The sequence below is a fragment of the Tachypleus tridentatus genome, chromosome 3 (genome assembly GCF_004210375.1).
Source record: "Tachypleus tridentatus isolate NWPU-2018 chromosome 3, ASM421037v1, whole genome shotgun sequence".
Lineage (NCBI taxonomy): Eukaryota > Metazoa > Arthropoda > Merostomata > Xiphosura > Limulidae > Tachypleus > Tachypleus tridentatus.
The window spans coordinates 108041938-108067935 of record NC_134827.1 but is presented as its reverse complement, the minus strand read 5'-3'; the positions used below and the strand labels follow the sequence as shown (position 1 = coordinate 108067935).

Sequence of the window (25998 nt, the reverse complement as noted above, 5' to 3'; positions counted from 1 at the left end):
ACCAGCACCTACACAGTGAAATATCAACATTAACGGATATCAATTAATCAATCTGATCCAAAAAGCACCTACACAGTAAAACATCAACAGCAATGGATTATATTAATTAATCAACCTGATGTAACCAGCACCTACACAGTGAAATATCAACATTAATGGATATCAATTAATCAACCTGATCTAAGCAGCACCTACACAGTGAAACATGAACAGATATGGATTATATTAATTAATCAACCTGATGTAACCAGTACCTACACAGTGAAATATAAACATTAATGGATATCAATCAATCAACCTGATGTAACCAGCACCTACACAGTGAAACATCAACAGTAATGGATTATATCAATTAATCAAGCTGATCTAAGCAGCACCTACACAGTAAAACATCAACAGTAATGGATTATATCAATCAATCAGATCTAACACAGTGAAATATCAACAGTAATGGATTATATCAATTAATCAACCTGATGTAAACAGCACCTACACATAGTGAAATATCAACATTAATGGATATCAATTAATCAACCTGATCTAAGCAGCACCTACACAGTAAAACATCAACAGTAATGGATTATATCACTAATCAACCTGATCTAACCAGCACCTACACAGTGAAACATGAACAGTAATGGATTATATCAATCAATCAACCTGATGTAACCAGCACCTTCACAGTAAAACATCAACATGAATGGATTATATCAATTAATCAACCTGATCTAAGCAGCACCTACACAGTGAAACATGAACAGTTATGGATTATATCAATCAATCAGATCCAACCAGCACCTACACAGTAAAACATCAACAGTAATGGATTATATCAATCAATCAGATCTAACACAGTGAAACATCAACAGTAATGGATTATATCAATTAATAAACCTGATCTAACCAGCACCTACACAGTGAAATATTAACAGTAATGGATTATATCAATCAATCAGATCTAACACAGTGAAACATCAACAGTAATGGATTATATCAATTAATCAACCTGATGTAACCAGCACCTACACAGTGAAATATCAACATCAATGGATATCAATTAATCAACCTGATCCAACCAGCACCTACACAGTAAAACATCAACAGTAATGGATTATATTAATTAATCAACCTGATGTAACCAGTACCTACACAGTGAAACATCAACAGTAATGGATTATATCAATTAATCAACCTGATGTAACCAGCACCTACACAGTGAAACATGAACAGTTATGGATTATATTAATTAATCAACCTGATGTAACCAGTACCTACACAGTGAAATATCAACAGTTATGGATTATATTAATTAATCAACCTGATGTAACCAGTACCTACACAGTGAAATATCAACAGTTATGGATTATATTAATTAATCAACCTGATGTAACCAGTACCTACACAGTGAAACATCAACAGTAATGGATTATATCAATCAATCAGATCTAACACAATGAAACATCAACAGTAATGGATTATATCAATTAATAAACCTGATGTAACCAGCACCTACACAGTGAAATATCAACATTAATGGATATCAATTAATCAACCTGATCTAAGCAGCACCTACACAGAGAAACATGAACAGTTATGGATTATATTAATTAATCAACCTGATGTAGCCAGTACCTACACAGTGAAATATCAACATTAATGGATATCAATTAATCAACCTGATCCAACCAGCACCTACACAGTAAAACATCAACAGTAATGGATTATATTAATTAATCAACCTGATGTAACCAGAACCTACACAGTGAAACATCAACAGTAATGGATTATATCAATCAATCAACCTGATGTAACCAGCACCTACACAGTCAAACATCAACAGTAATGGATTATATCAATCAATCAGATCTAACACAGTGAAACATCAACAGTAATGGATTATATCAATTAATCAACCTGATGTAACCAGTACCTACACAGTGAAATATCAACATTAATGGATATCAATTAATCAACCTGATGTAACCAGTACCTACACAGTGAAATATCAACATTAATGGATATCAATTAATCAATCTGATCCAACCAGCACCTACACAGTGAAATATCAACAGCAATGGATTATATTAATTAATCAACCTGATGTAACCAGCACCTACACAGTGAAATATCAACATTAATGGATATCAATTTATCTACCTGATCTAAGCAGCACCTACACAGTGAAACATGAACAGCTATGGATTATATTAATTAATCAACCTGATGTAACCAGTACCTACACAGTAAAAAATAAACAGTAATGGATTATATTAATTAATCATCCTGATGTAACCAGTACCTACACAGTAAAAAATAAACAGTAATGGATTATATTAATTAATCAACCTGATGTAACCAGTACCTACACAGTGAAACATCAACAGTAATGGATTATATCAATCAATCAACCTGATGTAACCAGCACCTACACAGTGAAACATCAACAGTAATGGATTATATCAATTAATCAAGCTGATCTAAGCAGCACCTACACAGTAAAACATCAACAGTAATGGATTATATCAATCAATCAGATCTAACACAGTGAAATATCAACAGTAATGGATTATATCAATTAATCAACCTGATGTAAACAGCACCTACATATAGTGAAATATCAACATTAATGGATATCAATTAATCAACCTGATCTAAGCAGCACCTACACAGTGAAACATGAACAGATATGGATTATATTAATTAATTAACCTGATGTAACCAGTACCTACACAGTGAAATATAAACATTAATGGATATCAATTAATCAACCTGATCCAACCAGCACCTACACAGTAAAACATCAACAGTAATGGATTATATCAATTAATCAACCTGATCTAACCAGCACCTACACAGTGAAATATCAACATTAATGGATATCATTAATCAACCTGATCTAAGCAGCACCTACACAGTGAAACATGAACAGTAATGGATTATATCAATCAATCAGATCCAACCAGCACCTACACAGTAAAACATCAACAGTAATGGATTATATCAATTAATCAACCTGATGTAACCAGCACCTACACAGTGAAATATCAACATTAATGGATATCAATTAATCAACCTGATCTAAGCAGCACCTACACAGTGAAACATGAACAGTTATGGATTATATTAATTAATCAACCTGATGTAACCAGTTCCTACACAGTGAAACATCAACAGTTATGGATTATATCAATCAATCAGATCCAACCAGCACCTACACAGTAAAACATCAACAGTAATGGATTATATCAATCAATCAGATCTAACACAGTGAAACATCAACAGTAATGGATTATATCAATCAATCAGATCTAACACAATGAAACATCAACAGTAATGGATTATATCAATTAATAAACCTGATGTAACCAGCACCTACACAGTGAAACATGAACAGCAATGGATTATATCAATCAATCAGATCTAACACAATGAAACATCAACAGTAATGGATTATATCAATTAATAAACCTGATGTAACCAGCTCCTACACAGTGAAATATCAACATTAATGGATATCAATTAATCAACCTGATCTAAGCAGCACCTACACAGTGAAACATGAACAGTTATGGATTATATTAATTAATCAACCTGATGTAGCCAGTACCTACACAGTGAAATATCATCATTAATGGATATCAATTAATCAACCTGATGTAACCAGTACCTACACAGTGAAATATCAACATTAATGGATATCAATTAATAAATCTGATCCAACCAGCACCTACACAGTGAAATATCAACATTAACGGATATCAATTGATCAATCTGATCCAAAAAGCACCTACACAGTAAAACATCAACAGCAATGGATTATATTAATTAATCAACCTGATGTAACCAGCACCTACACAGTGAAATATCAACATTAATGGATATCAATTAATCAACCTGATCTAAGCAGCACCTACACAGTGAAACATGAACAGATATGGATTATATTAATTAATCAACCTGATGTAACCAGTACCTACACAGTGAAATATAAACATTAATGGATATCAATCAATCAACCTGATGTAACCAGCACCTACACAGTGAAACATCAACAGTAATGGATTATATCAATTAATCAAGCTGATCTAAGCAGCACCTACACAGTAAAACATCAACAGTAAGGATTATATCAATCAATCAGATCTAACACAGTGAAATATCAACAGTAATGGATTATATCAATTAATCAACCTGATGTAAACAGCACCTACACATAGTGAAATATCAACATTAATGGATATCAATTAATCAACCTGATCTAAGCAGCACCTACACAGTAAAACATCAACAGTAATGGATTATATCAATTAATCAACCTGATCTAACCAGCACCTACACAGTGAAACATGAACAGTAATGGATTATATCAATCAATCAACCTGATGTAACCAGCACCTTCACAGTAAAACATCAACATGAATGGATTATATCAATTAATCAACCTGATCTAAGCAGCACCTACACAGTGAAACATGAACAGTTATGGATTATATCAATCAATCAGATCCAACCAGCACCTACACAGTAAAACATCAACAGTAATGGATTATATCAATCAATCAGATCTAACACAGTGAAACATCAACAGTAATGGATTATATCAATTAATAAACCTGATCTAACCAGCACCTACACAGTGAAATATTAACAGTAATGGATTATATCAATCAATCAGATCTAACACAGTGAAACATCAACAGTAATGGATTATATCAATTAATAAACCTGATCTAACCAGCACCTACACAGTGAAATATTAACAGTAATGGATTATATCAATCAATCAGATCTAACACAGTGAAACTTCAACAGTAATGGATTATATCAATTAATCAACCTGATGTAACCAGCACCTACACAGTGAAATATCAACATCAATGGATATCAATTAATCAACCTGATCCAACCAGCACCTACACAGTAAAACATCAACAGTAATGGATTATATTAATTAATCAACCTGATGTAACCAGTACCTACACAGTGAAACATCAACAGTAATGGATTATATCAATTAATCAACCTGATGTAACCAGCACCTACACAGTGAAACATGAACAGTTATGGATTATATTAATTAATCAACCTGATGTAACCAGTACCTACACAGTGAAATATCAACAGTTATGGATTATATTAATTAATCAACCTGATGTAACCAGTACCTACACAGTGAAATATCAACAGTTATGGATTATATTAATTAATCAACCTGATATAACCAGTACCTACACAGTGAAACATCAACAGTAATGGGATTATATCAATCAATCAGATCTAACACAATGAAACATCAACAGTAATGGATTATATCAATTAATATACCTGATGTAACCAGCACCTACACAGTGAAATATCAACATTAATGGATATCAATTAATCAACCTGATCTAAGCAGCACCTACACAGTGAAACATGAACAGTTATGGATTATATTAATTAATCAACCTGATGTAGCCAGTACCTACACAGTGAAATATCAACATTAATGGATATCAATTAATCAACCTGATCCAAACAGCACCTACACAGTAAAACATCAACAGTAATGGATTATATCAATCAATCAACCTGATGTAACCAGAACCTACACAGTGAAACATCAACAGTAATGGATTATATCAATCAATCAGATCTAACACAGTGAAACATCAACAGTAATGGATTATATCAATTAATCAACCTGATGTAACCAGTACCTACACAGTGAAATATCAACATTAATGGATATCAATTAATCAACCTGATGTAACCAGTACCTACACAGTGAAATATCAACATTAATGGATATCAATTAATCAATCTGATCCAACCAGCACCTACACAGTGAAATATCAACAGCAATGGATTATATTCATTAATCAACCTGATGTAACCAGCACCTACACAGTGAAATATCAACATTAATGGATATCAATTTATCTACCTGATCTAAGCAGCACCTACACAGTAAAACATCAACAGTAATGGATTATATTAATTAATCAACCTGATGTAACCAGCACCTACACAGTGAAACATCAACAGTAATGGATTATATCAATCAATCAGATCTAACACAGTGAAACATCAACAGTAATGGATTATATCAATTAATCAACCTGATGTAACCAGCACCTTCACAGTAAAACATCAACAGTAATGGATTATATCAATTAAGCAACTTATCTAACCAGCACCTACACAGTGAAACATGAACAGTAATGGATCATATCAATTAACCTGGTCTAACTAGCACCTACACAGTCAAACATTAACAATAATGGATTATATCAATCAATCAACCTGATGTAACCAGCACCTACACAGTGAAATATCAACATTAATGGATATCAATTAATCAACCTGATCTAAGCAGCACCTACACAGTGAAACATCAACACTAATGGGTTATATCAAATAGTGATCCTGATGTAACCAGCACCTACACAGTGAAACATCAACACTAATGGATTATATCAATTAATCAACCTGATGTAACCAGCACCTGCACAGTGAGACATCAACAGTAATGGATTATATCAATCAATCAGATCCAACCTGCACCTACACAGTAAAACATCAACAGTAATGTATTATATAAATCAATCAGATCCAACCAGCACCTACACAGTAAAACATCAACAGTAATGGATCATATCAATTAACCTGGTCTAACAAGCACCTACATAGTGAAACATGGACAGTAATGGATTATATCAATTAATCAACCTGATGTAACCAGCACCTGCACAGTGAGACATCAACAGTAATGGATTATATCAATCAATCAACCTGATGTAACCAGCACCTACACAGTGAAACATCAACAGTAATGGATTATATCAATTAATCAACCTGATGTAACCAGCACCTACACAGTGAAATATCAACATTAATGGATATCAATTAATCAACCTGATCTAAGCAGCACCTACACAGTGAAACATGAACAGCTATGGATTATATCAATCAATCAGATCCAACCAGCACCTACACAGTAAAACATCAACAGTAATGGATTATATCAATCAATCAGATCTAACACAGTGAAACATCAACAGTAATGGATTATATCAATCAATCAGATCTAACACAGTGAAACATCAGCAGTAATGGATTATATCAATCAACCTGATGTAACCAGCACCTACACAGTGAAATATCAACATTAATGGATATCAATTAATCAACCTGATCCAACCAGCACCTACACAGTAAAACATCAACAGTAATGGATTATATTAATTAATCAACCTGATGTAACCAGTACCTACAAAGTGAAACATCAACAGTAATGGATTATATCAATCAATCAACCTGATGTAACCAGCACCTATACAGTGAAACATCAACAGTAATGGATTATATCAAATAGTGATGCTGATGTAACCAGCACCCACACAGTGAAATATCAACATTAATGGATATCAATTAATCAACCTGACCTAAGCAGCATCTTCACAGTGAAATATCAACATTAATGGATATCAATTAATCAACCTGATCTAAGCAGCACCTACACAGTGAAATATCAACATTAATGGATATCAATTAATCAACCTGATCTAAGCAGCACCTACACAGTGAAACATGAACAGTTATGGATTATATTAATTAATCAACCTGATGTAACCAGTACCTACACAGTGAAATATCAACATTAATGGATATCAATTAATCAACCTGATCCAACCAGCACCTACACAGTAAAACATCAATAGTACTGGATTATATTAATTAATCAACCTGATGTAACCAGTACCTACACAGTGGAACAACAACAGTAATGGATTATATCAATCAATGAATCTGATGTAACCAGCACCTACACAGTGAAACATCAACAGTAATGGATTATATCAATTAATCAACCTGATTTAACCAGCACCTACACAGTGAAATATCAACATTAATGGATATCAATTAATCAAGCTGATCTAAGCAGCACCTACACAGTAAAACATCAACAATAATGGATTATATCAATCAATCAGATCTAACACAGTGAAACATCAGCAGTAATGGATTATATCAATTAATCAACCTGATGTAACCAGCACCTACACAGTGAAATATCAACATTAATGGATATCAATTAATCAACCTGATCTAAGCAGCACCTACACAGTGAAACATGAACAGTTATGGATTATATTAATTAATCAACCTGATGTAACCAGTACCTACACAGTGAAATATCAACAGTAATGGATTATATCAATCAATCAACCTGATCCAACCAGCACCTACGCAGTAAAACATCAACAGTAATGGATTATATCAATTAATCAACCTGATCTAACCAGCACCTACACAGTGAAACATCAACACTAATGGGTTATATCAAATAGTGATCCTGATGTAACCAGCACCTACACAGTGAAACATCAACACTAATGGGTTATATCAAATAGTGATCCTGATGTAACCAGCATATACACAGTAAGACATCAACAGTAATGGATTATATCAATTAATCAACCTGATGTAACCAGCACCTGCACAGTGAGACATCAACAGTAATGGATTATATCAATCAATCAGATCGAACCAGCACCTACACAGTAAAACATCAACAGTAATGGATTATATTAATTAATCAACCTGATGTAACCAGTACCTACACAGTGAAACATCAACAGTAATGGATCATATCAATTAACCTGGTCTAACAAGCACCTACACAGTGAAACATGGACAGTAATGGATTATATCAATTAATCAACCTGATCTAACCAGTACCTACACAGTGAAACATCAACAGTAATAGATTATATCAATTAATCAACCTGATGTAACCAGCACCTGCACAGTGAAACATCAACAGTAATGAATTATATCAAATAGTGATCCTGATGTAAGCAGCACCTACACAGTGAAACATCAACACTGATGAATTATATCAGTGATCCTGATGTAACCAGTACCTACACAGTGAAACATCAACACTAGTGGATTATATCAAATAGTGATCCTGATGTAACCAGCACCTTCACAGTGAAACATCAACACTAATGGATTATATCAAATAGTGATGCTGATGTAACCAGCACCTACACAGTGAAACATCAACACTCATGGGTTATATCAAATAATGATTCTGATATAACTAGCACCTACACAGTGAAACATCAACACTAATGGATTATATCAAATAGTGATGCTGATGTAACCAGCACCTACACAGTGAAACATCAACACTAATGGGTTATAACAAATAGTGATCCTGATGTAACCAGCACCTACACAGTGAAACATCAACACTAATGGATTATATCAAATAGTGATCCTGATGTAACCAGCACCTACACAGTGAAACATCAACACTAATGGATTATATCAAATAGTGATCCTGATGTAACCAGCACCTACACATTGAAAATTAACACTAATGGGTTATATCAAATAGTGATCCTGATGTAACCAGCACCTACACAGTGAAACATCAACACTAATGGGTTATATCAAATAGTGATGCTGATGTAACCAGCACCTACACAGTGAAACATCAACACTAATGGGTTATATCAACTAGTGATCCTGATGTAACCAGCACCTACATCTCTATGTAACATTACATCAATGTTGGTACACCTACATCTCTATGTAACATTACATCATCAAATAGTGATCCTGATGTAACCAGCACCTACATCTCTATGTAACATTACATCACTGTTGGTACAGTACTCATTATTTCACTATCATTTAAACTTAACCAATTAGCTACAGATTCCGTTATCAGCATAACTAAGGACAGTGGGAAATAACCCAGCAGAAAATTCAACATTTAACATCAATCCGATGTAACTTTACAACATTTAATATGAATCCACTGTAACTTTACAACATTTAACATCAATCCAATGTAACTTTACAACATTTAACATCAATCCAATGTAACTTTACAACATTTAATATGAATCCACTGTAACTTTACAACATTTAACATCAATCCACTGTAACTTTACAACATTTAACATCAATCCAATGTAACTTTACAACATTTAATATGAATCCACTGTAACTTTACAACATTTAATATGAATCCACTGTAACTTTACAACATTTAATATGAATCCACTGTAACTTTACAACATTTAAAATGAATCCACTGTAACTTTACAACATTTAAAATGAATCCACTGTAACTTTACAACATTTAACATCAATCCACTGTAACTTTACAACATTTAACATCAATCCTCTGTAACTTTACATTTAACATCAATCCGATGTAACTTTACAACATTTAACATCAATCTGATGTAACTTTACAACATTTAATATGAATCCACTGTAACTTTACAACATTTAATATGAATCCAATGTAACTTTACAACATTTAATATGAATCCACTGTAAGTTCACCCCATTACCAAAGATTATTTATCAATGCCTCAAAAATACAGCAATATATTTGGGTTAACATCTCTTAAAACTTAAAAGTACTGTCCAGAACTTAAAATCTGGACTAATGTGATGGTTATAAATTAATAAAATACAAATGGGTCAGTAAATGAAGATCTTTTTACCATACCATACAGCTCATGATGAGAAATATAGAGAACTTTAGTTTTTATACAGCTGATAACATAAACATCCACGTCATCTCTGCTATATCATATGTTAACACCTTGCTATCAGCTTAGTTTCACGTTAAACGTTTCCAAATGAATCACAAGTGAAAGGTTGTGTCATCACATTTCTTGACTTACATTCTGAATTTCAGTGAACTCTATTTTATGAATTTATGTCAGTTAGTTTGTTATCAAACTGTATATTATAATTGAGATTGTCATATTATACATTAGTTAATTTTTATTCTAGAAGTAAATACTATAAAAACACACCTAAACATTGAGTTTTGGGTGTCATGTAGTATGTTAAATGCAGCACTGGTTCAAATTAGATGTTTTTTATGTTAAAAACAAATTCTATAGTTTTTTTGTATATTGGAAACTCAACCTGGAGATACTGACAAGCTAGAATATAAAACAAGAACCATGTATGTTTTCTACTTGCTGAGATATTATTCAAGTCCTGAATCAAACAGAATGGTTCAACTAATCTCTTTCCATTTTTGGAAACAGTCCCTTATGCATATACTTACTTCTATATGTGACTTATGAATAACCAATTAAAAGCTCAGTACACTGAAACAAGACAGGTCACTTTGTACAGACTAAAGCCAAAAAGAAAAAGGTAATTTTACAGCACTCAATAGAGGAACATGAGCACACATGCACTGCATCAGTGTAACTTACATCTAAGCCACCAATGGCTGAAAAGCAATGTAATAAAAATAATAATATATTGTTTTAAGATTTATGCTATTTAGTCTAAACATTTATATTTTCTTATATAATTTGTAGTAATTCCAAATTAAAATAGGCATAACTTATATTTATTTTCTGATTTTTTTTATGGTGAGTACATGATCAAACAGATTACATGTGGACAAGAGACTTGTTATTGAAAAGAACAGATAAAATAAACACAGTTTTTTCCTAAAAAAACATTTGGTAATTTTTCATATAAAATTTGAAATTTTTCTGGTGCATAAAAGTACTTTTAATCTTAAAATAAATATTACTATACATGTTGGGAAAGACATATGCATAAGATAATAAGGCAAGAGAAAACATTGCTAAACAAATGTGAAGAGTTAATTTAAAAAATCTTGTATTTTGCACATGAAAACAATGCAACATTTACGGACAAGCTGCCAAAGTTCACAAACTTACACTTACAAATTTAAAAGTTAGTGAACAAAAACTATGGTTTTGGTGTCAGTAGTCCCAGGGATCGAACCCATGCTGAAAGTTTTAATGTCTAAACCTTACACAAACAGTCTGATTTTAAACAATTAATACACTCCATTCAACATTACCTAGCCAACTACTGGGAGTTAAAATAAACATTAACCTACTGTTAATATATACAACTCTCACAGATCAAAGAATGGATGATTTGTGTTCAGATTTTATTCTGAAGTAGTTAACCTAACATTGAAGAAATCCAACTAGCAACGTGCGTGACAGTTTAGGTAATTTGTCAGTTGTGTAGAGAATCGAGGTACGGACTGTTTATAATTAAACAATGTTCAATCTGACACCATTATAGCACACCAAACCTGGATACTCTTACATTAATCTACGATTTACAGGTAACATACACTTCTCTTGTCATCTACGTTTCCCATATAGCTTACTTTCCTCCAGACAAACTTTTATATTATTTTTGTCGACCTGAAGATGACCTGAGAAGTTCAAACCGTTGTTCTCTACTTTATTTTCATTAAAGTGCTAATACCCATACCAGCTGTCTTGAGAATACATTTTTACTTCAACTGGGTTTCTCATCATCACAAATGTATATTATTTATGTGTATTTATTTTCATCACACATTTCTTGCACCAATGTTTACTTGAATTTAATAAAAATTGAGGTTAGTGCAATATTATTAGTTGTCAACAGTTCTGTATAGCCACATTGCATTATTGTATACACATTTATTAGTTGTCAACAGTTCTGTATAGTCACATTGCACTATTGTATACACATTTAGTAGTTGTCAACAGTTCTGTATAGTCACATTGCACTATTGTATACACATTTATTGGTTGTCAACAGTTCTGTATAGTCACATTGCACTATTGTATACACATTTAGTAGTTGTCAACAGTTCTGTATAGTCACATTGCACTATTGTATACACATTTATTGGTTGTCAACAGTTCTGTATAGTCACATTGCAATATTGTATACACATTTATTGGTTGTCAACAGTTCTGTATAGTCACATTGCACTATTGTATACACATTTATTAGTTGTCAACAGTTCTGTATAGTCACATTGCACTATTGTATACACATTTATTAGTTGTCAACAGTTCTGTATAGTCACATTGCATTATTGTATACACATTTATTGGTTGTCAACAGTTCTGTATAGTCACATTGCACTATTGTATACACATTTAGTAGTTGTCAACAGTTCTGTATAGTCACATTGCACTATTGTATACACACTTATTAGTTGTCAACAGTTCTGTATAGTCACATTGCACTATTGTATACACATTTATTGGTTGTCAACAGCTCTGTATAGTCACATTGCACTATTGTATACACATTTATTGGTTGTCAACAGTTCTGTATAGTCACATTTCACTATTGTATACACATTTATTGGTTGTCAACAGTTCTGTATAGTCACATTGCACTATTGTATACACATTTATTGGTTGTCAACAGTTCTGTATAGTCACATTGCACTATTGTATACACATTTATTGGTTGTCAACAGTTCTGTATAGTCACATTGCAATATTGTATACACATTTATTGGTTGTCAACAGTTCTGTATAGTCACATTGCACTATTGTATACACATTTATTGGTTGTCAACAGTTCTGTATAGTCACATTGCACTATTGTATACACATTTAGTAGTTGTCAACAGTTCTGTATAGTCACATTGCACTATTGTATACACATTTATTGGTTGTCAACAGTTCTGTATAGTCACATTGCACTATTGTATACACATTTATTAGTTGTCAACAGTTCTGTATAGTCACATTGCACTATTGTATACACATTTATTAGTTGTCAACAGTTCTGTATAGTCACATTGCATTATTGTATACACATTTATTGGTTGTCAACAGTTCTGTATAGTCACATTGCATTATTGTATACACATTTATTGGTTGTCAACAGTTCTGTATAGTCACATTGCACTATTGTATACACATACAGTATTTTCATTAAAAACAATAATGCTATGTTACTGACATACTTGATATACAAGGTGGAGCTAACAATAATAATTTGCTACTGACATGCTTGATATACAAGGTGGAGGTAACTATAATGGTATGTGTGCTACTGACATGCTTGATATACAAGGTGGAGCTAACAATAATAATATGCAACTGACATGCTTGATATACAAGGTGGAGTTAACTATAATGGTATGTATGCTACTGACATGCTTGATATACAAGGTGGAGCTAACTATAATGGTATGTATGCTACTGACATGCTTGATATACAAGGTGGAGCTAACTATAATGGTATGTGTGCCACTGACATGCTTGATATACAAGGTTGAGCTAACTATAATGGTATGTGTGCCACTGACATGCTTAATATACACGGTGGAGGTAACTACTTCACGGTACACCATACCTCAGAAACAAAGTTCTAAAAAGGTACTTACCATGCTTGCCCTAATTTTTATACTTTCAGAAAGTTGGAGAATTAATGAAAATTACCCAGCAATTGTTACACTTGGTCCATAAAACCCGTTGTACCAAAGTGCTGATGAAAGCTTTACCTACACCATGAAAACATGCTACTGTACACTGATTTTTGTTGAAACTTTTGACTAACATTTACAGTTGATACAAGTCTAAATTAGATGATTTATTATTTGTTTAAATTAAGTAAAATTGTTTTGAATTTCTGTGAATTTATTATTTAATTCTAAAAACGTTCGTACTCAGTAGTCTATTACTCGTGGTAACAGTTATTACTGGTATTAGAAGTAATACTAACTTGTATACGTAAATACAAACCTAATTATTAATACCAATTATTCTGTAATGATTTTGTGTGTCTAACTGGCTTCACTTCTTTAACCTGAAAAGAATGACTTGTTTCTAAGAGTATACTAAAAACATAATAATAAAAATATGTCCTGACTTTGAGTTTCAAATTCAGCACGAATTAATAAACTCCAAACCTTATCTAAGCGCGAAAACAGACGAATTTGAAACATGCATTTCCAATTGAATCCCGGTGAAGAACTTGTCAATTAGTGACGAAAAAAACATCTATAATTTATCTCTCTTCTCAACACAACTTAATTAGTATTAATTAGTTGAATAATTGATATTAACAAATAGCCTGAACACTCATACAACTAAATTATTCTGCTCAAACTTTGACATTACATTTTCGCTTAACGAACTTTAACTAGTCTTAGCTAACGTAAGCCTAAGTTTAACACTAACGTGACAACTAAATTACTCAAAATAAGAAGTCGAATTTACTTACTTGAACGAAAGATCTTTTTTGTAAGTTCAGGGAAATAAAACTTTATTATTTGTTTTAAGAAACTTTTGATATTCGTACTCATTTGCAACAAAACTTTAATTCTTTTCTCTTTAATCAAGTAAGCCGGGGATTGAAATATTTCCGTCACAAAATAAGCAACCGAAACTTGGATTTGAAAATATGCTCTAAACAAGCCTTTCTTCAATTTCATTAAATTAATTTTGAAAAATTAAATAATTATAATATTTATAAAATACTCATGAAAAACACAAACCAAAACATAAAAAAGTTATTAGGCGATTCATATCAATTATAAAAATATAACCTTAATTAAATATCAATATAAATTAAATATAATTTAAATTATATTTATTGAAATGAAACTTCCCCCGAAAACTAATTATAATAGAAAAAACAAAAGTTCGTTTTATTGCACGCTAAATTTTGTGATATAAGATAAAAGTAAAACAGTTTGTTTGTTTGTTTCGAATTTCGCGCAAAGCTACTCGAGGGTTATCTGCGCTAGCCGTCCCTAATTTAGCAGTGGAAGACTAGAGGGAAGGCAGCTAGTCATCATCACCCACTGCCTACTCTTGGGCTACTCTTTTACCAACGAATAGTGGAATTGACCGTCACATTATAACGCCCCCACGGCTGAAAGGGCGAGCATGTTTTGTGTGACCGGGATTCGAACCCGCGACCCTCGGATTACGAGTCGAACGCCTTAACACGCTTGGCCATGCCGGGTCCAAAAGTAAAACAGAACGTATACGACAATTTAACACTACATTTACTGTATCTGATGCCATCAGTAATAGTTAAACTTATGAATCTTCAACAGTTAATTATTTCCATCCCATATGAAGTAAAATACCAAATGGGAAATTGTCTTCAGTTTCTTGTTTTCGATTTACATCTTCTAGAGATGGGGTTTATGTTTGTATTAATATAAACTTATTCATTTAACTTGAATATGTTTAAACTATTCAGTTATACAGTCGAAAGTGTCCAACGTCTTGTATTTTGTTATTACAAAAATCATTCTTTGGTGTGAATATAAAAAAAAAACAATAAAAATTTATAGTTATCTATATCACCATAAATTAGTGGATAAACTATGTATTTATTAAAACAGTATTCTCATTTTAAATAAACGCACAAGTTAGTATTATACAGACATATATAAGTGCGAATGTCTCTATCTCTCCGTGTGTCTGTTCCTTCGGCATGGCCACATCTCTAAATCTACAAACTCCAAACTCGGGGTGCATATACAACTTTGCGGCCTCAGTGGGATTGACTGTAACATAATAATGCTCCCATGGCTAAAAGTGCAAGCATTTTTGGTGAGACGGAGATTAGAATCCGCGACCCTCAGATTGAGAACTAAGGTCCATAACCATCTAGCCATGCCAGGCCTCACGGATTACGGACTTAGGAGTAACCTGAATATCCTCTGCTGAATGAGCTATTTGTGCTCTGCCCACCACGGGTATCGAAACCCGGTTTCTAGAGACATGAGTTTGCAAACATACCGCTATGCCATTGGGGGGCATCTTTTGCTGACCAAATCTTGTGAGATATTACTGGGTTTACTGCTGAAAATATCAGAAACAGTAAGGATATTCAACAGTGTATTTAATTTGTGTTGGTGATTAAAGAGTTGAGTTTCACGCAGATTGTTTGATCTGATCAGTATTTAATATTAATTGCTTAGAATTACGTATCTATTGCACTGATTTTTTATAAATATTCGGTTAATGTTTTCCGTCTTCTTTCTGTTATTTTATACACGTCCTCAAAATAGTCAACTGTGCAGATTATTTAAGAATATTTTTTATTCAATTAAAAACCTTAAACCTTTGAAATATTCCCGCAAACTTTCAATTAAACAACCTTATAATTTTTTTTTGGATAAAAAATGAAAGATATTCTTAAAAATAGAAATCAAACATTAATTAAAATTATTATAGTCAGAACTTAACTGATCGTTTGGTATATCGAATGCGCCACCTGGTGATAGTTAATGTGTCGGACTGCGGATCAGAAGATCTGTGATTGGCATTCTGTTAATTGACGTAAAAAAAGAAAATAAAAAATCACGATCCAGGCTATTCGATTAGAGTAACCCAAGAATTGGCGGTAAGCGATTTGTTTGTTTCAAGTTAACCACAAAGCTACACAATGGACCATCTGTGCTCCTCCCACTAGGCGTATCGAAACTCAGTTTCTATCATTGTAAGTCCACAGACATACCGCTGTACCACAGGGGAGGGAGTGGAAATTAAACACAAGGCTATACAATGAGATGTATGTGGTTTGCTACCAAAGGTATCGAAATCCTGTTTCTAGCGCTGTAGTCCGCAGAGATATCGTTGGGCCCCTCGGGAGCCAGTTAGTGGAAATTACTACATATTTTCCCTGTAAAGTATTATTTCAAAGTTAGGGCTGACACAAATATCTCTTTTTAGCTTTGCGTTTGTGTGTGTTTTTCTTATAGCAAAGCCACATAGGGCTATCTGCTCAGCCCACCGAGGGGAATCGAACCCCTGATTTTAGCGTTGTAAATCCGGAGACATACCACTGTACTAGCGGGGGGCTTAGCTTTGTGAGAAATTCAACAATAACTTCAAGAAAAATACCGTTTAACACATTTTTTTTTAAATTTCGCGCAAAGCTACACGAGGGCTATCTGCGCTAGCCGTTCCTAAGTTAGCAGTGTAAGACTAGAGAAAAGGCAGCTAGTCAACACTACCTATCGCCAACTCTTGAGCTACTCTTTTACCAACGAATAGTGGGATTGACCGTCATATTATCTCGCCTCTACAACTGAAAGGGCGAGCATGTTTGGTGCGACGGGGATTCGAACCCGCCACCCTCAGATTACAAGTCGAACGCCTTAACCCACCTGGCCATGCCGGGCCGTCATAAAATTTGCCATGAGTTTGATAGGATACTATGAGTATTTGGACGATGCATGAAGAAAAACTTATACAACAAATTGCAATTATACATAAAAGTTATTTTCAAAATGAAGTAAAGGCAGCTAATTTACAAAGAGCTCTTAAACAATGAGAAGCCACGAACTGGAATGAATATTGACGTATAAACAAAACAAAGGGGGAAAACTGCGCACAAAATAACTACAAGTTGGAAAAATTGTGACACTAAAAGGCAGTTTTGTGCGCATGCGCTCTATACAGACTGAAATATCACCAGCTTGTTTCGTATATTTGAACAAACAGACCACAAAAAAGGCGACTAGTGGACGTCAGAATCTATTGTGGTTCTTTTGATCTAAGAATTGTTCCGCACTACCCGACTTTCTGAGGTTCCGGGAAGAGACACGTGGAACGTTGTGCATACAGTTACCTATTTCCTGTTTCCGCACAGTTAAGGCTTAGTTGGAATTCAAGTATTCTCTCAATCAACCAGAGAATGTGACCATTCTGTTGTAAAGGTAAGCAACTTCAATTATTAAAACAACTCGTTGTGTTGAAGACGTTTCGAGGTTTATTTGCTCACCCCTCTTTAAAATTACTTTATATACATAAGCCTAGAAACCGCCAGAGGTCTCACTGTGACATATACCAAGGGCATCAACTGCACAGACAATCTTTTGCATTCATTCGTCAATTAGACATTGCTACGTTCAACAACGCTCTCTTGCGTCGCTGTTGTCACCCATTTACGTGTGCGTTCTATTTTTATTATTATTTATGGTTATCGAATAAATGAGGGTATAATAAACAAAAAACATACCAGGAAACGTGTACGAACGTGCTCAGATGTAATTTGTTCATTTCAGATATTCATACAGAGCCCTCAGTAAAGGAGCATCTCTGTAAGTTGTCCCAATTTAAAACTGAGAGGCCAAAGCAGTGATTCCCAAACGTTTTGTTTTTTTTTTTTAGTTCGAGAATCACGAGTTTTTAGAGGAAAATCGGTGGGCCAACTAATAACAGTATAACTTAACAAAACGCGGTTCCAATTGTATTAATATATTTTTAAAATCCTCGTGTTCCGAAAATAACATAATAGTTTTCTCAATAACTTAAAAATTACGCAGAGAAACGGTTCACTATAATTGTTACGTAATATCCTGGTTGAATAAACAAAATACAGGTAGAGCTGCTAGCTGATCAAGTGAAAGCTTCTTAGACTGTAATGTTTGTTTGTTTTGGGAATTTCGCACAAAGCTACTCGAGGGCTATCTGTGCTAGCCGTCCCTAATTTAGCAGTGTAAGACTAGAGGGAAGGCAGCTAGTCATCACCACCCACCGCCAACTCTTGGGCTACTCTTTACCAACGAATAGTGGGATGGACCGTCACATTATACACCCCCACGGCTGGGAGGGCGATCATGTTTAGCGCGACGCGGGCGCGAACCCGCGACCCTCGGATTACGAGTCACACGCCTTACGCGCTAGGCCATGCCGGGCCAGACTGTAATGAGATGAACAGTTAGATGTCAGCACTGACTTTTTTCTTTATCTTTTTACAGGAATTTTGTTGACTGTACCAGCTTTATTTATTCTTCTGTATGATCAACGATGGAAAAACCTATAAACGCAAGCAGAGAGGATCTCCTTGGCTCTGCTGAAATGGTATAATACCACTTATTATATGTTTTAACCAGAATAAAGTTGAATGTACAGTGAATAGGTGATAGTTATTAATATTAGATGTAAATATGAATTACAATAACAAATATATATGACTCTTTTTTTATCATTAGGGAAGATCTCGAAAAGATAAAAACAACTAATGCCGCGCCATCTAACGACTACGGCAGCACATCTAATGTCCCACCAAATTACGAGTCTCCCCAAAAAAGTAAGTCTTGGGTGTTGGAAATTTAACGATATAGTCATGTGTAGTTTAAAATTATTTTAATTTGTTATTTTAAGTTACATTTTCATTTGCATCGACTGTGAACAGAAAATGTCTCTGTTAGATAAAGTAATACTGGGTTTGGTTAATTTTGCTTATTCAAGTTGCACTTGCCAATAAAATATTTTTAATATCTTCGTAATTTTACGTTTGCTAATTTGAGTGTCCGTTTGCGGTTTCAGACAAACCACCGATCTACAAACACGTGATCTATGAAATGCGGAAACTAAAGGAAAATTCTTCAGGAAAGGTGGACTTCGTGAGGCAGTTTTTCAATATGATTTTCAGTTCCAGTAAGTCCTTACCTATAGAATAACGATGTTACTTTTGACCTCTGATAGCCGCATGACGTCATAGGTTCAAAGGAGTTCCTCCCCCCGGTGAATGAGTGGTAATTTTACAGATACCACTAAAAATCCAAGGTTCGATTCCCCACAAAGAATAGGGTGCAGCCAGGCCATTATCTTTCTTTGCACTGAGAAAACAATAGGTTCAAATGAATTGGACATTTCAAATTGTTTGTTTGTTTAGAATTAAGCCCAAAGCTACACAATAGGCTATCTGTGCTCCGCCCACCATAGTACCGAAACCCGGTTTTTAGCGGTGTTAGTCCGCAGACATAACGATGTGCTATTGGGGGTGGGTGGGAGTAGCAGCTGTTCCTAACTTTCAACTACTTTGTGTAACTCTTTAAATCGAGTAGTGGGATTAAATTTCATGTTTGTATCATTTCTACAGCTGAAAGTTGAACTGTAGCATTTGTCTCCCAGTTTTAACATACATCCTTAGTTAAGCCTAATTATGAACTTTGTGTATGGGTGTTTTCTTATAGCAAAGCCACCTCGGGCTATCTGCTGAGTCCACTGATGGGAACCGAGCCCCTGATTTTAGCGTTGTAAATCCTTACCGCTGTACTAGCGGGGGACCCTTTGTGAGTGTTTTTAACTCCATTCTTTCCCTTATCTAAGTTCCAAAGAAATATGTTTTGAACACTTGTACATAACGTACATTCTGTTTAACTTCACCAATGTTGCGTTATTTTCAGTTTATTGATATGATTAAATATAAGTATAGCTAAGATTAAGATGCTAATATGATAAATGAATTATTTGCTACGTATTTGCAAGACTATTTCATTAAATTATCTCTTACACAGAAATCTTGCGACTCTGAGCCAACACATGTATTTCATGTATCTTTACCTGCATACCTTTCTCTGTTTTAATTTTGTTAGTTAAGCCTGATTTTTTACTACATTCATATCCCGATTCTTATACATAAACTGTTTTATTTCAGCCTAATATTGTACTTTATGGGTTTTAAGTACATTCTTTTCCTGGTTTTTAGACTACTTCCTTTTCATGATTCTGATACCTAAACGATGTCAGTCAAACCTAATCTCGAACTTTGTTTTTTAGTTAAGCCTAATCTCGAACTTTGTTTTTTAGTTAAGCCTAATCTCGCCCTTTGTTTTTAACAACATATTTTTTTTTGTTTGGACATCGAAACCTATGTTCTTTAAACCTAATCTCGCACTTTGTTTTTTTTTAGTTAAGCCTAATTTTGCACTTTGTTTTAGACTACTTTTTTCCCTGATTCTCAAACAAACTGTGTATATTAAGCCTAATTCTACATTTTTGTTTTCAAATACATTCTTTTTTTTTCATTTGGACACCTAAACCTACGTTCATGAAACCTAATCCTACACTTAGTGTAGTCTTGACAACACAAGTTTCTCTGTTTTAATATATACATTTTGTAACCGTATTTGTTTGTTTTTGAAGGCAACTTTGCAGTTCTTAAAGTTAACTGATTTAATAACAAGTTCAGTTGAAATCAAATTACATCATGCATATAATATAAACTTTATTTCTTTCAACAGTTATTTGGACGATATTTTTACTTTTTACTCTTGGAGTTCCACTTTCCATGATCATTATCGGTAAGTTAAAGAATCACGTAAAAAATATAATAACAAAACCAAGAACATTACTTGCTTTATAAGATGATATACCTAAATTATTACTGATTTACTCGGCTTAGCGTTTTACATTAATTTATACTTTTGAGTAGACATATTTTGTTTTTCACTGGCAAGATTTATTCATGATTTTAATTAAAAGTCTTGGTGTAAAGTGTATGGATGTATGCATGACATATACAGACATATATATCTTTTCCTAGGAACTAAATATATAAACGACTGTCCCCTTGAGGCACACATTCCCGTCATGCTTATCGTTAGTGGATCCCTATTGGTGATAAGCAATCTGATGATTGTTCTGGACAGATTAAAACGAATTAGCGATCCAGTTAAGCCAACAGGGGTCACTGTCATTGGGAGTGTTACAACTTTGCTGAACTTCTTGGCATTCGGATGGTTTATTGCAGGTACTTGATGTTTGCTAAAACATGATATTTAGCGAATCGAGTTTCATGTTACACATTTAAATGTTCTGTGATACTTTCTGTTGTGTGTGTGTTTATCCTCAAAGTTCAACATGAAAATACTGTTTGTTTTCTGAACTTAGCACTATGACTATTCTTCGACCAACGAATAGTGTAATTGCTCATTACATTATAACGCCATCACGGCTGAAAGGGTTTAGTGTGATGGGAATTCGAACCCACGACTCTCAGATTACGACTCTAGCGCTCTAACCAGCTAGCCATGCTGTGCCCAGTGTTAAACTAGACATTTGGAAGTTAAATTATCATAAAAGAAGTGGTTTCTACGACCACACATGCAGACCACAGCAACCAACACATAAAACAGTTCGAATCTGCTGCTCACTACGTTTACGTCGTTCACTTATTTTTAGGATTGTTATCATCTTATTGTCCTTTCTTAACAGTCTTTCACACACATGCACACAAACAACAACAAAAAACGCAACTTCTTAAACATAAAAAAAATCCCAGAATGACATTATTACATATTTGGTGTTTTCTAAAAACAAATTCAAATATATGGCAAAGTTTCAACCTTTCTAGCTCTTAAAAGGCTTAACTGCAACCATAAACTTAAACTTGAATCACTGTTTACATTCCAATGGATATTCTAAAAAAAAAAAAAAACTCCTTAAGTGTCCTCTCACCACCGTAAGAAGTGTATTTAGGACTCTCAAGGTTTATCTGTATTCATTCAGAAACACTTGTGACAGGGGATTCATTTGTTACATCGTTTATTGGATAAAAATTTGTAAAATTACGTTTTTAAAAAGCTTGTTTGTTTGTTTGGAAATTTCGCACAAAGCTACTCGAGGGCTATCTGTGCTAGCCGTCCCTAAGTTAGCAGTGTAAGACAAGAGGGAAGGCAACTAGTCATCACCACCCACCGCCAACTCTTGGGCTACTCTTTTACCAACGAATAGTGGGATTGACCGTCACATTATATACCACCATGGCTGAAAGGGCGAGCATGTTTAGCGCGACGCGAGCGCGAACCCGCGAATTACGAGTCGCACGCCTTACGAGCTAGGCTATGCCGGGCCTTTTAAAAAGCACTCTACGAGATCTGTTCAAATATGGTCTCAAATCCTAATTTGAACACTGGCTTTAGTAAGTGTCTCAACTTTTTACGATTTTTGTTAACATTTCCTAATACAAAGTGTTGTGTACCTGAAACTACATCGTCGCGTGCATGTTGGTGCTGCAATCTATCGGTGAAAAGTTACAAACGACTGTGTGATGGCAAGCATTTTGTGTCATTACGTGAAACTATGAAACAAAAACTGATCGTGTTGCGTTTAGGTAAGTGACACATAAGGTTAATATTGTGTCACGAAACTTTACCTAGTTATTTTAAAATTAACATTGGTTACAACACTTGTGTTAAACAAAGTGTCACGAAACCGTATTTTGTTGTTTTTAAAGTTAACGTGTTACAACAATTATTAAATAATGTCATAAAACTTTATTTTGTTGTTTTAAAGTTAACAATGTGTCATAATATTGAGTTAAATAATGTGTCACAAAGCTTTATCTAGTTGTTTTAAATTTAACAATGTGTTACAATATTGAGTTCAATAATGTGTCACAAAACTTTACCAAGTTGTTTTAAAGTTAACAATGTGTCACAATATTGAGTTAAGTAATGTGTCACAAAACCTTATTTAGTTGTTTTAAAGTTAACAATGTGTCACAATACTGAGTTCAATAATGTGTCACAAGGCTTCATCTAGATGTTTTAAAAAGTGAAAGCTACACTTTATAATTTGCCTGTTTGGAGGGTGAGTGTTGGGTCACATGTATTATTAACTAATTCTGTTTATCCTTTAGGATGCGTCTGGGTGTTTGGGAGTAATAAACCTTCTTCAGATCCAAAAGAAAAAAGTGCCTTCTGCCATCCGATCCTTTACAATTTTGCCTTCTGGTTGTTGAATGTGGGGTTTATGTGTATGGGAGGTATCATAATTCTGGGCATTATAGGGCTGTGTTGCAACCTCCTGTTATAGTGTTTTCCTTGCAGCCCACAAATTCTCACTTTTAAGTAAATATACAACGTAATTTTGAAACCCTCTGGGAGGTCACGGTTCGAGTTACGTTTGTCCTGTATAAACTAAAAATTGTATTGTTTAGAACAAAACAGACCTGACAGCGATATGGTATTAAAATAAAAATATAACACTGGGTTGGCTGTTATTGTTTTTATTGTCAAATACTGTTCACTTGTCATGACTCATAACATTGGCTCAATTAAACCCACCAGAAGGTGAACACGTTCTTTGAAAAAATAAAGAAAGCTAGCATTGAAAATATAGAATGAATAAAGACGTCTGTTTTGTGTCGAATTAACCAAATAATAAAAATATCAAAAACATTAACTCCGATATACCTGATGTCGTTAGTTTAATTTCGAAGATCGTCTTTGAAGAAATTGTTGTGTGTAGTAGGAATCCAAGTATTACAGGCCTAGCGTTTCCAATAAAAATTAAAATCACAGAAAATCCGGATGTTTTTCTCCATATTTGTCTTGACTTCTGCTTGTCAGAAGCATGTCAAAGTTTCAGATCCATCTTCTGTCTTCTACAAGTCACTGTTCTGTTAGTTACCAACACTTCCTTCGTCAACTAGTGGTACCATTAATTATAAACTCTAAGCGTGTTTGTTTATCTTATAAACGAATGTTTTGTGTACGGATATTCATGAGCCTCCTATCGCTAATCGACACAGAATTTAATATTTTGTTTGAGCTACGAGAACCAACAAGAAATAAGACAGACACCACAGCGAAATATAAAAAACGTAAGTTGAATCTTCGAAATAAAATCCATTGGCATATGTATTATAATACACAAAACACGTAAACTAATACTACGTATTAAAATACATTGAATAAATAAAGTGTTAATGGAGTGGACAACTGAGATATAGGTGTGTATACTTGTAAGTATGAATGGAGTGGACAACTGAGATGTAGGTGTGTATACTTGTAAGTATGAATGGAGTGGACAACTGAGATATAGGTGTGTATACTTGTAAGTATGAATGGAGTGGACAACTGAGATATAGGTGTGTATACTTGTAAGTATGAATGTATGGAAAACTGAGACACAGGTGTGTATACTTGTAAGTATGAATGTAGTGGACAACTGAGATATAGGTGTGTTTTCTTGTAAGTATGAATGTAGTGGACAACTGAGATATAGGTGTGTATACTTGTAAGTATGAATGGAGTGGACAACTGAGATATAGGTGTGTATAACTGTAAGTATGAATGTAGTGGACAACTGAGATATAGGTGTGTATACTTGTAAGTATGAATGGAGTGGACAACTGAGATATAGGTGTATTTACTTGTAAGCATGAATGTATGGACAACCGAGATATAGGTGTGTATACCTTGTAAGTATGAATGGAGTGGAAAACCGAGATATAGGTGTGTATACTTGTAAGTATGAATGTAGTGGACAACCTGAGATATAGGTGTGTATACTTGTAAGTATGAATGTAGTGGACAACTGAGATATAGGTGTGTATACTTGTAAGTATGAATGTAGTGACAACCGAGATATAGGTGTGTATACTTGTAAGCATGAATGGAGTGGACAA

The 25998-nt window shown here is 33.9% G+C and overlaps 1 protein-coding gene and 1 long non-coding RNA gene across 10 annotated transcripts in view; one reads left to right on the top strand and one right to left on the bottom strand.

Moving 5' to 3' along the window:
* LOC143247710 (uncharacterized) overlaps positions 1–15236 on the bottom strand; it is a 53576-nt gene extending 38340 nt beyond the window's left edge. For all 9 annotated transcript variants that reach the window (XR_013026680.1, XR_013026678.1, XR_013026673.1 and 6 more), the window contains exon 1: positions 15052–15236. This is a non-coding gene — a long non-coding RNA (uncharacterized LOC143247710). The remainder of the gene's footprint in view (positions 1–15051) is intronic.
* A 3063-nt stretch (positions 15237–18299) lies between these two features.
* Positions 18300–24578, top strand: LOC143247707 (uncharacterized). The gene is made up of 7 exons (XM_076496123.1): positions 18300–18511; positions 19556–19659; positions 19792–19887; positions 20127–20237; positions 21827–21886; positions 22129–22335; positions 24226–24578. The coding sequence occupies exons 2-7, from the start codon at positions 19605–19607 to the stop codon at positions 24399–24401; spliced, it is 705 nt and encodes a 234-aa protein (XP_076352238.1). The 5' UTR covers positions 18300–18511; positions 19556–19604; the 3' UTR covers positions 24402–24578.
* The last annotated feature ends 1420 nt before the right edge of the window (positions 24579–25998 follow it).